Source organism: Phacochoerus africanus, chromosome 15, assembly GCF_016906955.1.
Source record: "Phacochoerus africanus isolate WHEZ1 chromosome 15, ROS_Pafr_v1, whole genome shotgun sequence".
Taxonomy (NCBI): Eukaryota; Metazoa; Chordata; class Mammalia; order Artiodactyla; family Suidae; genus Phacochoerus; species Phacochoerus africanus.
Window position 1 is genome coordinate 90,190,945 of NC_062558.1, and position 13,113 is coordinate 90,204,057.

General features: G+C 47.5%; 1 protein-coding gene across 3 annotated transcripts in view; it reads left to right on the plus strand.

Annotated features, from left to right (window-relative positions):
- WDFY4 (WDFY family member 4) overlaps nucleotides 1-13,113 on the plus strand; it is a 280,348-nt gene that overhangs the window by 87,968 nt on the left and 179,267 nt on the right. For all 3 annotated transcript variants that reach the window (XM_047759613.1, XM_047759614.1, XM_047759615.1), the window contains exons 14-15: nucleotides 10,677-10,891; nucleotides 12,434-12,528. In XM_047759613.1, coding sequence (XP_047615569.1) covers nucleotides 10,677-10,891; nucleotides 12,434-12,528 — 310 coding nt within the window. The remainder of the gene's footprint in view (nucleotides 1-10,676; nucleotides 10,892-12,433; nucleotides 12,529-13,113) is intronic.

Sequence of the window (13,113 nt, forward strand, 5' to 3'; positions counted from 1 at the left end):
TAGTGTGTGGGGAAGAAGTTTCCCTCATCCTGTGATGGTAACTGGACAAATTAAGTATGCGAAAGAGACTTCCATTTGGTAGGATATGTTTTTCTCTATTCAGGTCACAATAAATAATTTAGGACAAGTCTAATTCTCACACACAGTCTCTCAAGTATGCAAATGAAATGGAGCAGTGCGTTTTCTCAGATATTTTCTGCAGATGCCAAACCAGTAGCTATTAAAAGTTGGATAATTAGAGTAATTAATTTCTGAAAGGGGGGGTGGGAAACCTCATCACAACAAATATAATAGTAAATCAAATGAGACAGGAGACCCACACAAGAAAATGCTGAAAAGGAACTGACAGCAGGACTGTAGATTGGGGTGCAGAGAAAGGGGCTGGAAGTTTCAGTAGATGGCAGTGTTACTACTAAAAAGATGGACTGGAGTTCCCACTCATCTCCCTCTAGGTGGGCCGATGGCTCTTAACACCCCTATACGCTTACCTATGTTAAATTCCTCAGTTGCTCTCCTTTACTGTATGGATGAGAAATTGATGGCTTTCCAAGGTACAAATGCCTTGGTTGTCTGATTTTTATCTAATCGCGGCCACGTAAAGTTTGTTCTGTTTACAAACCAAGAGGGTTGTTTTCTCCTCTCCAAAATACTAGCACTGCAAGCTGCTCTTGGAAACAGGTAATCCAGCCGATTTTTTTTTGTCTTTTGTGTCATAACCAGTATTAAAATTGGACTGTAGGAATTTTATCGTGAATACTGCTGTCCTAAGCACAAGGCAGGAGTAGAGCCCAGCTCAGATGCCTTGGAGCTTAGTTGGCCCCAGGAAGAAGTAAGTCATTGGGAAGAAAGACCTTTTCTTTTTCCGGCACGCTTAGCAGCCACGAGGGGCCTGCTGGAGGCAGGTGGTTCTCAGCTAGAACTGTGCCCAGCACTGGGGGGCTTTTCTGTCCCAAGCATCACTGCACTTGTATTCAGCTCTTAGCAGAGCTTATTTGCTATTGTGCTTGACAATAGGAACTCAGAGGGTGGGAAGCCAGATCTAGTTTAGCAAAGGTGGAACTCGGCCTCTGTTGGAGCAACCAATGTGGTGCATTTACTTCTATGAATAAATTACTCAGCACCTACTAGGTGCCTTGGGGGATTCAGAAAAGGTTGTCACAGGAAGTCACAGTCTGAGTTTGAGGGCAGTAGTCATAGGAGTGGAGAACATAAACAACATTCTAACTGTATCAAAGGTTTTCCCACAGGGCCTTGGGACGGAGAGGAGGGAAAGCCACACAGAGATGGGGACACTGGAGCTAAGCTTTAAAGAAAAGACTAGTCTATGCCAGGTCATATAGGGGAGAGAGGGGTGAGACACTCTGATACAGAAAGAGGCACACATGAAGATGCCTATTTGGGGACTTCAAATAGTTCAACTGGGCCAGGATAGCCCATGCAGGCAGAAAGTCAGTAAGTGGGACAGGGGAGTTAGTTGACGCCACATCACAAAGGCTCTTGAGTACCATGCCAAGAGAGTTGAATTTTATTGGATTACTGTTGTCGTGGTTGTCATCATCATCACCACTATGGTTTTTGTGTGTGTGTGTGTCTTTTGTCTTTTTAGGGCCACACCCGTGGCATATGGAGGTTTCTAGGCTAGGGGACAAATCAGAGCTATAGCGGCCGACCTATGCTGCAACCACAGCAACACAGGATCCAAGCCACATCTGCAACCTACACTACAGCTCAGAGCAACACTGGATCCTTAACACACGGAGCAAGGCCAGGGATCGAACCCGCACCCTCATGGATACTAGTCGGGTTCTTTAACCCCTGAGCTGCCGCGGGAACTCCCATCACCACTATGTTTAATGAGCACCCACTACATGAGGCTCTAAAGACAACAGACTTTGGTCAGATCTCAGCTCTGCTACTCAACAGCCACAGAACCATGAGAAATTATCTAACCTCCATGACCCTTAACTTTCTTTGCTGTAGTATGTGGAGAAGAGTATCACCTTCCCCATGGCATTATTGTGAGGACCAACTGAAGCAATGCAGGAGCACTTAGCATGCTGAGCAGAACATACTCGGCACTGTGGGAAGCTCTTGCTGAATGGTGTAGCTACCACTGTTAGCTGCCCCAAACTCTACAAGCATTTTATCATTTAATCTTCATATTAACCCTGTGAGGTGGATATCAGTATTCTCACTTTGCAGATGAAGACTTGAAACATGTAGGAATTAAGTGACAGAGTTAACCTCAGAGCTAGGCGGGAAGTCTCTGACGTGAGGTTCCAGGACTTCCTGCCCCTGTGCCAGGTTCCCTTCTCTTAGGGCAATGGTAGCCATAGCTGTGGGTGGGAGGCTATGGGAAAGCAAGGACATGATCAGACCTGGACATTAGCGAGACTGTTGTCTATGGTCAGTCTGCACCTCCCCTCGCTGTTGAGTGTGTTGCAGTTTCTCCCACACAGTGTGAGGGGACAGAGAGAGGATCAGACTCGGGCTGCATTTGTCTGCATTTGTCGACTCATTTGAGCCTCAATTTGGAAAGGGTGCCATTTTCTGGAATTAGCCTGTATTTCAAACACATTGACCTAATCATATGGGTTTCAAATAACTAAAATATCGACAGCATTAATAGCCCTGAATAGCACTGTGTAAGGGCAGGCTATTTGAAAAGAGCTATTTCCTCAGCAAGGAAATTGGCAAAGTAGGAGTCTTGCTTTGTTAAATTATAACACATTAGAAATTTCAGATGTGTTGAATTTCTGTGTTTCTTGTGCTCTATCATTCTGAGCCTCAGCCTCAAAATATTTTCTATTATTCCTAAGTGGAAAAAATCTCAGATCCTAGTCCAAATCCAGGTGCCTTCTTAGTGTAGCCTCTTAAATAGAGCAAGTAGACATAATCTTGCATGGAGATACAGAGCATCTAAAGCAAGCTACAACAGACATAGAATGGTGGAGCAGAAGTTAAAGTGGATAGAGTGAGCTCTTGTCCAGTTATCTATCGGCTTGGGTTCTAGTTCTCGACCATCATTATTTCTATGACTTAGGTGGACCACTTTCCCTCTCCACATCTCAATTTCAGCTACTCAGCTTTGACCTAGATCACAGGGGGTTGCAGACACAGTGTCTTGGAGCCAGAGTGGAAAAGCAAATGTGTAGGTATAAACAATAGGGAATGGTGAGGCTTGTGGCTATAGGGAAGCGTACTTGCCCTGCCTGAAAGTACTCACATCTAACTGGGGGGAAATAAAACAGAAGCAAAGCCTTAAACTAACTCCATCAAAGAAAACACTTCTATAGACCCTCAGTTTATGCCCCTTATGGGATACTAAGTTCCCTTCCTTGTAATGAGTGCATGATGCAGTGTTAAAATCGGGGGCTTTGGAGTAAGGCCTGCGTTGAGGGGCCAGTTCTGCCACTCATTGCCTATGTCGCCTTAGGAAAATAGTGAAACCTCTTCAGTCTCAGTGTTCTCAGAATAATATTTGCCATTGGAAAGAGTAGTGGAGAGTATAGTTGGAGGGCACTTAGGACCAAACCTGGCACATAGTATGTGCTCATCAGCTGATGGCCTTGTCAGCCATCTTTCTCTCCTGGCTTTGGGATTCTGTGTTCCTAGGGCTCAGAGTCATGGTATATACAATATTGGAAATATTAAATGGAATATGATATATTTTAAATATGTTTACAACTGGCATTATGCAATTGATAAATTAATTGATAAATGAAATTGATAAATCAATCAGGAATCTCACTGATGTTAGGTAAGAAGAGAAGACAGCAACTAGAAGGGGTTGATATTCTGCAAACACTAGCATCCTATAAGAAAAAGTGCTTTCACAGATGCTGTTTCTGTTGACTCCCATCAAAAACATACCTGTGAGGGGCATGTATGTTCATTATTCTCATTTTAAAGCTAAGGAGGGATTCCCTGTGGCCTAGTGGTTCATGATTCAGCTTTGTCACTGCTGTGGCTCACATTTGATTCCTGACCTGGGAATTTCTGCATGCCACGGGCACAACCAAAAAAAGAAAAAAAAAAAAAAAAAGAAAGAAAAAAGAAACTGAGCCTTAGAGAAAGTAAGTGACTAGCCCAACTTTCTTATTAGTTAGAGTCAAATCAGCATGAGCACCTAATTTGGGGTGGATACTTGTGTGCCCTGTGCCCAGAAGATGGAAGGAGGGTGAGTGTCTATTTGGAAGCTCTGAAGCAACACATCAGGGCTGGAGCCACAGGTTGGTTAGAAATGGATCCCTCATTGCTACGAGAGACTGTGTTCTTTGTAGTCTTGTTCAAGGAATCTTCTCCAGACAATCATGGATGGCAGTCTGTTAACAACAACAAATCTGTTAAAAGAGTCGTGTCAGCAGTTTACTTTGGTCAAAGCAATAGACATACTCAGGTAAGTTAATCCCTCCCTTCCTGAGTTACTGAGGATGCTGCAGCCACAGGTGGGAAGGGTTCTGGCTGGCAGTTGATGCTAGGTTGTACAGAACCCTCTGTTGGGCACCACTGCTCATCTGATCTGGCTTTCATGGGGTGAGGGTTATATGTCCAAGGTGATGGAAACTCTCTACAGATGTTTCAGGTTCTAGGATATGCAGGCATCCTTGTAGCTGGATGTTTACAAGCTGCTTTTCCTGGTGATGTTCTCATGTTCCACCTCAGGCCTGACCATAGGCTCATTGCAGGGCAGGGCTTTGAGGGCAGAGGGTGATTGAGCCTGGCCGACGACTGCCTGTGACCCCAGCTTTTCCCTGAAAGGCCATACTCACTCCCACCCCTTGGCCTTTGCACACGCTGTTCCCTCTCCTGGAAAGACAATTTCCCATGTTGTCCTGGCTCTGTCTTCACTATCTTTCAACACTCAGTTGGCACCTCACCTTTTCTGAACACCTTCTCAGCCCTCTGGGTCAGGTACACCTGCTGTGTCCTAGAACAGCTTTATAGTGGTTGACGTGTGGGCATGGTGTTAGTTGGAAAAGTCAGGAAAGTCTTCTTAGATGAGAGGACATGTGAATTGTCCTTTGATTAATAAGTAAAACCTCAGCAAAGGGATGGGATTGGAAAAGACCTTCTCAACTTCCAGCATCAGTCACAAAGTTTATGGTGTATTCAGCAAAGGGTAAGAATGTTATTAGGGGATAATACAGGGTGGAACGAAGGGGAGGATGGGAAGTAAAGTTGGAAAAAGACAAATACATTACAAATATAAATCCTAGGCTTCTGTTATGAGGAAGTATTGGCCACCACACACACACACACACACACACACACACACACACACACACACACGTATGTGATTCATTAAAGAACAGAAGATTTAGAACAGGCATGCATCTTGGTCTTAGTTGCAAATCCATACAAGTGCATCCAGAAAGCCATGCATCCCTTTAGACATGGATTCTACCAATTCAATGGGATTTGGACCCTTTTACACCTAAACCAGAATCACAGACTTCCATGCCTACAAGCCATGTGGATACCACCGATGAGTGTATCAGGCTAGTGGGGAAAGGTCAAAATGGCAAGTTTATACCCATATGAAGGGAGAACTAATTCTAAGTAAGCAAAGATAAAAACCACAACAACTTGTCAAATAAAACAACATCTGTGGGCCCTATTTACCCATAACATCCCTGAAGGGGGGGAGGTCACTGAAAGTGTATCCTCTCTCTTCCAAAATCATCAAATAAAGAACATTTCATCCACATCGGAATAAGCAGCTAGTCCAAATTTGAGTAGCTTGGTAGAAGTCCCTAATTCTTTCCAAGTGTCTGTGGGAGGCAGACCCTGGTTATCTGATTGTTTGTCGTTCTCCTGGTCAGGACAATGTGATTAGTGTCCAGAAGTCACACTCTGGACTGATGTACCAAAAGCCCATGCCTCCTTGGAGGGACCTACCCTATCAGGACCCAGAACTTCCTGGGCTCTGGGACCAGCATATTAATCTGGACCGGGAGAGAAAATTGGAGGAAGGGTAGAGAGAAAGAAGATTAAACATCCACAGCTGGACAAGGACCGACCTGAAGCCTCAGCTGCTAAGTGGAGAAACCAGAAAACTCCTTCAGGCAGCCCCGCACATCACTCTGTGATAATTTGCCTTGCGGGTCCAGCCTGCTGGTGACCCTGAGCGCTTACCATTGAGTCCTAATTGAACCACTATCCCCTTCCTGCACTGGAAGTAATGTGTGTTAGGGAAATCAATCCATTTGTATGGGGAGAAACCAGACTGGTTTCCTGCTACTGCTCATATTTTCACTAAAACCCCATTTTACTGGAACCAACATTGAAAAAAACAGCACATTTTATTCAAAACAAGGCAATATTGGTATTGACAGAGCTGCAACGATAATGAGAACGATCAATTTTCCCTCCTCCATTATGGGGTATTGAGCAATTTGGGAGTAAACTTGTGGCATCATTAGACAAGATCAGCATTTCTATTTCTCTCTTTTGAAAACTTTTTCTTATTTCCTTTCTCTTTTTTTGCATATTTAGGTTTTAAGTATTCCTGCTCTGGTGAGGAAAAAAAAAAAAAAAAGCAAAAAACAACAACAAAAAAGAAAGCCAGAAGTCCCCAAAGCAATAAGTGAAGTGCTGGTAATAAAAACTGGAGATTGTAGACATTTCTTTTTAATTCTTATTAATAATACATTGTGATGTTATTTTTGCATCTTGCTTCATGCAGACTGTCTCCCCAACTCTCACCCCAAATTAAAAGACTGCAGTTACTAAATAATCCAAGTTCTGGGAGAGTTCTAGGCAAGAGGGTAAGAATGGCTTTTCCGTTTTGAGGAGAGTGGAGGAGGAAGGCAGAGGTGCAGGGTCTGTGGAGGCAGGAATAGGTGCTTAGAGCATCAGAAGAAGGATCCTGGGAAGGGAGTCAGGGAGGTTGCCACCTGGAAGAGCTTCTAAGGTGAAAGTGATGGAATTGCTTAGTGCAAATTAGATCGGGCATTGCTGGTCCCTGTTGGGCGACACATGTCCCTCACCTAGCTCAGGCTGGCTGTGCAGGTCCCATAGTGAGAGGATGCTGTAACGAAATACCATAGACCAAGTGCTTTACCAGCAACAGAAATTTATTCCTCACAGCTCTGGAGGCTGGGAATTCCAAGAACATGGTGCTGGCAGGTTCGGGGTCTCCTGAAGCCCCTCTCCCTCACTCCTGGCACTCTTCTTCCCGTGTTCTCATGTGAGCAAGGGAGGGGGGAGCTCCCTGGGGTCTCTTTCCTAAGGCCACTGATGCCACTCTTGAGGGGGGCTCTATCCTGATGACCTAAGCCCCTCTCAGAGGCCCCACCCCAAATACCATCACACTGGGGATAAGATTTCAACAAGTGAGTAGGGGACGGGGGCACAAGCATTCAGTCCATTGCAGGGATCCTCTTTGAGTGATGAGCTCTCTCCTTGGTATCCGCAATGTTGGTGGAGTGACAGAATCCTACCCAGGAGCAGCCCCTATGACAAACTGTTCTAATGTAGTTTAAATATTAACCTAAAATTAAAGTAGTCTAAAATTTGAAGTCAAAACTGTTACCGAAGCTTTTGTAATAATGGGAATTTCACTGAATGCCCTCAGTCTGAGGCAGTAGCTAGAGATGTCATACTTTGGGAAGGTGTGGGAGGACAGGAGGGAAAGCTGTGTGGCTCCTTTATTTTAAAAATATCTAGACACTGATGCTAAACCATGGAAATAGGTTTCAGCATACATTGTAATCCTTGAAATATGTGTGTTACAAAACTGTGTTCACAGCCTGTGGAAAAAATCCATCTTTTAAATTTCTGTTCCTGAGAGATCCAGACATACTCTTGACCATCTCTGGGCAGGGCGGCCTCAAATGACTTCATGTGAGCAGAGGAGATGGTGGAGCAAGGTGATTCTGAGTGTGCGATCGAGAGTCAAAGCGAGGCTCTGTCCTAACTGTGTCGCCTGGATAATTCAGTTTTCTGGGCTCAGTTTCCTCATCTGCAAAATGGGGATAGTACCCCCTCATAGAGTCCCACACAGGATTGCATTATCTATACATGTCAAAATGCCTGGACTAGAGCCTACCACGTCCTAAATATCTAGGAAGTAGTCTCATCACAGGATTAAAGTTTGGCCTCCAAAGTAGATACCAGGCCTGGACTCGTTTATACCTACAAGAGCTACAGGAAGTGTGTGAAGGACTGTGGGGAAGCTCTCCCCTCCCAGACACCAAATTCTCTGCCAGAGAATGTCTCCTGCTGTGCTGAGAATGTGTCCTTACCTGTTTCACCTTTAGCCTATGATGATTTTCAGAGTAGGCACATGTTCACCTTGAAATGCCTAGAATTTCACCTAGAACCCGAAATTGAAGAGGTTGTTAATAATTGCTTGAGTGGGTAAAGGAAGAAAGGGAAAGGCTTCAGGAGAGCTTTCATGGGGGTGTGGTGACAGATGGCCCGAGACTTGATGGGACCAGAAGCCGGTCCTCATTAGAAAGAGAGTCTTGGAGTTCCCGTCATGGCGCAGTGGTTAACGAATCTGACTAGGAACCATGAGGTTGCGGGTTCGGTCCCTGCCCTTGCTCAGTGGGTTAACGATCCGGCGTTGCCGTGAGCTGTGGTGTAGGTTGCAGACGCGGCTTGGATCCCACGTTGCTGTGGCTCTGGCGTAGGCTGGTGGCTACAGCTCCGATTGGACCCCTAGCCTGGGAACCTCCATATGCCGCGGGAGCGGCCCAAAGAAATAGCAAAGACAAAAAAAAAATAAAATAAAATAAAATAAAGAGAGTCTTCAATTAAGTGCCTTTATGGTGATTCCTCGCTTCACATTGGTGGACTAACCTAGACATAATGTACATCATCGCAGATGTCTTTTCTGGAAAGCAGATGCTAGAACAAAGGTGTGCAAAATGCAAAGCTGGCTAGGGCCTCAGGCTGAGTTCCCCTAAGTGGAGTCCAGGACAGGGATACAGGTGCATGGGATTTGTGGAGGGAGGGACTGAGGAGAAGGGGGATGGTGAGGGAAGCAGGATGGTGCAGGGGAAGGAGCTAGGTGAGGATGTGCTGTCAGCTGAAGTCTAGCTTCACCCTGAGCCCACAGGACAGGGCTCTCAAGCATGAATTTGGCCACAGAAGCTGAAGGGCGTGACCTCACTGGCTATAGTCTGGGTGTGTGTCTTTATGTGTGCACACTTTTATGAATGTGTGTACACGCATGCACACGAGGGTATGCACATGCATGCAGGAATGAGCATGTTTGTGGAGGCTACATAACCCCTGGGCAAGGCAGCCATCACTTTGGGAAGGGCTGTCCTGCAGAGGAGGGGCAGCTGTGATGGGTACACTGACCTGGGGAAGGTCTGGGTGGAGCCCCCATAGCCTCCACTATAGGAAAATTCCATTAAGATCTGACTGGTATCCCTCTCACTTCAGACAGTATCTTATACAAAGAAAAAGAGAATGTGGATCATCTTAGAGTTTTGGTGAAGGAAATTCCACCCACCCGCTCCATGTCTATATCCATAGAGGGCTGGGAATTCCAAGGGTTTATCTTTCTATGAAGATAGGAAAATTGTAAAAACAACGTCTTATATTTGGCTCAAATATTTACTGAGCTGACATGCACTCTGTTCAATGGACTCGAAGGATATAAAGACAGTGAAGTGACTTGAAATCTGATAGGGGTAAGAGAAGAGTGGGGCAGACATGCGCTGAGGACAGAGAGATGGACAAAGGAGGGTTAGAGGGTGTGTGTGAAGGGGGAGACCCCTGAGAGGTACAGGGGATGTGTCCACGAAGGCTTCCCATGGGAGCTTTGACGTCCAGGTCTAGTACACTCTGGTGTGGTTTGCCACGTGTAGCCGGAGAAGGCTGAAGCTGCCACAGCAGGCAGCGAGGGGTAGTTCTTGCAGGCTGGCACTCCCAGGAGGACTCTGCCTTCTAGGCCAGGGCTGCAAACTCAAATGTAGGACTGTTGAGTGATGCCAGTGGGGGTGGGGTAGCTGTGGAACCCACTACAGGGCACAGGCCCAGGGCTTCTTGACAGACGCAGGATGGCAAAGCAGCCTGACCACACCTTTCCTTCTGTGAGGGAGGCCCCTTGCCTGGACTTTTATGGAGAATCTCCAGACTTTTTAAATGTTGGCCATTTAGAAACAGTCATGTGAGTCAAACACCACATGTCTCAGGCTGACGCAGCCTCTCTCCTGCCAGTTTGCAGCCTCTGTGTTAAGGCGTTTACTTGTTCGGCAGCTCATGTGAGGAGGGCCCGCCTGAGAGTGCCCGAGACGGAGGGCAGTGAGAACAGGCTGTGGGGGCCCAGTCTCCTTGCCCCACTGGCAACTCAGGGCCTAGTCAGGTGCCTACCACAGTAGCCCACAAAACAGGCCAACATCGGGAGTTCCCATTGTGGCTCAGCAGTAATGCACCTGACTAGTATCCATGAGGACGCAGGTTCCATCCCTGGCCTCACTCAGTGGGTTAAGGATCAGGCATTGCTGTGAGCTGTGGTGTAGATCACAGATGCGGCTTGGAGCCCATGTCGTTGTGGCTGTGCTGTAGGCTGGCAGCTGTTGCTCTGATTTGACTCCTAGCCTAGGAACTTCCACATGTTGTGGGTTCTGCCCTATAAAGATAAAAAAAGACAACAAACAAACAAACAAAAACCAGGCCCATCTCAAGGGCTTACCGCTTTTTTTGTTTATTCTTAGCTTTCTGAGGAGATCCAGTGCTCCATGGCCAGTCACATCCAGTCCCTGGTGAAGTCGCAGAAGAACCGTCAGGTCATGTGTGAGGCAGGGATGCTCAGGACCCTCATGACCTCCTGCCACCAGCCTCTGAGCACCGGCAACAGCCCCTTGCACTCAAGGCTCATCAGGATTTTTGAAAAGCTAGCTTCCCAAGCCATTGAACCGGATGTATTAAGGTACTGTGTTCCGTGCCGTAAACGCTGCCGAGCCCCTGGCAGCTGTGCTTGTGCACTGTGTGCAGTATGAGTACAGAGGGACGGGTGTCCCTGTGGCCCTCTCCCCTTCCCAGCCTTGGACACTGCAGGTCCAGGGAGGAGCCTTAGGTCCACAGCAGCATGTGGCCCACAGAGCCGATGCAGCATTTCCTCTGGAGCTGATGGTCTGGGGGAGAGGAGCGATAAGCAAAGAGCCCTGCTGACAGTACAGAATCTCATTGCTGGGGCTGCTCGGTGCAGACTGAGAGCTCTGAGGAGCCAGGAGGGCCTCAGTTGGGAGATTGGGCATAAAGAGGGGGCCTTCAAGAGAACAGAGGTGGCTGAAACCTGCAGCCTGTTCACATGTTCACCAGACCAGAGGAGGAGGGAACAGGGCATGTGAAGATGCCCTGATGAGGGTGGGGGTGGGGTGGGGGCAGTGAGGGCCTGACTGCTGAGAGGCTAGACCACAGCGAGCTTGGCTGGCATGAGGGCAGTGACTGGGTCTCCTAACAAGAAGGGGAGCGGAGGCAGCACTGTTGTAGCCTGAGGGGCTTCCCCCATGGCAGCCCCTCCATGAAGCCACATGCTTCCAGGAGAGCCATGGCAGGGAGGGGAGATGCATGGGGTGGAGCAGACACAGAAGACAAAAAGGCAGAGGAAAGAAAGCCTGCATGAGGGAGGTCAAGGGTCTCAAGTATTGGTGGCCAGGCCTCCCCACCCTGGACAATGTAGGTGTAGGGAGGGTGGTGCCCATGGCCACAAGCCTGCTTGACCCCTGCTAACACGCAGGACCAACCGCAGGGGGATGGAAGCAATCCTTCCAGCCATCAGGCATGGGACCTATGGGCCAGGCCAGCCTTTTTCAGCCTCTAGCCATGGGGCTGTCAGACAAGGCCACCATGCTTAATTCAGCTGTTCAGTCAATTCCATTAGAAACTTAAAGTATGACGAAGTTGGGAGGTTTTTTTGGTCTTTTTTTTTTTTTTTTTTTTTTTTTGCCATTTCTAGGGCAGCTCCCATGGCCTATGGAGGTTCCCAGGCTAGGGGTCTAATTAGAGCTGTAGGCGCCGGCCTACACTAGAGCCACAGCAACGCAGGATCTGAGCCACGTCTGCAACCTACATCACAGTTCATGGCAACGCCGGATCCTTAACCCACTGAGCAAGGCCAGGGATCGAACCCGCTACCTCATGGTTCCTAGTCAGATTTGTTAACCACTGAGCCATGACAGGAACTCCATGACGAAGTTGTTTTTGACAAAATCCTTTCCCTCCCAAGTTTCAGTTTGAGGCTCCCAGTTGGTCACCTGTTAAGTTACCAGCTCTCTGGTCTGGGTGCCAGGTCAGGGACGCCCTGTTTCTGTATGGCTTGAGGAAAGGGTTTCCAGGCAGAGAGAAGAATGAAGGTGTGGAAGGGGAACCAGCAAGCCCTGGGATCTGGGACAGTGCTCAGATGAAGCCCTAGAAAACTTCAGCCTGTAAGGTGTCTTCATTTGGTTCCTTTGTTTCTTATGGTATTCAGACAGTTTCTAGGTCTTGGAATTCCTTCACCTCCATCGGCTGCAACAAAAGTCCTCAATTCATCTCCTGTGCACGGAGGGGACCCTGGATGCTCAGGTGAGGACAGAGGAAAGAAAGATAGTGGGATTTAAAAGAGAATATGCATTCCTTGTAAGGGATCCTTTACAGTAGATGGGAAACACACAGACTTAAAAATGGTTTTGACTGCTGCTCAGTGGAGCAAATGAGGGAAAGCATAGGGACCAGACCAATGGTCCCCCAAATATAAAGACCAGATCTGTAAGGAGAAAGGCCTCCACCCCCATATAAGAGGTGGTGGTGAGAGTGTACTTGATCCCTTTGGGAGGGAGCGTGGAAACCTTCATGTCTCAGGTCATACAGGAGTACCCAGCGCTGCCCGTGGACACAGGTACAATGTCAGCTTTCTGCATAGCTTAGTGCTCAGGGGGCAGTTAGGGGGTCAGGAGGACAAAGCATTGGCTTGGTGCCTAGAAGGGTGCTGGTTCAGGGAACCAGCTTGGAGAAAAGAAAGCCATGGACATGCTGAATGGAAGATTGCATGGGAATCTTCAAGTACACTCTCACCACCACCTCTTTTATGGGGGTGGGGCCTCTTATAAGGAGGCTCAACTGAAAAGCAGGGCTGGAGAGACAAGCTTGCTTGGGCTGGCAGCAGAGGTG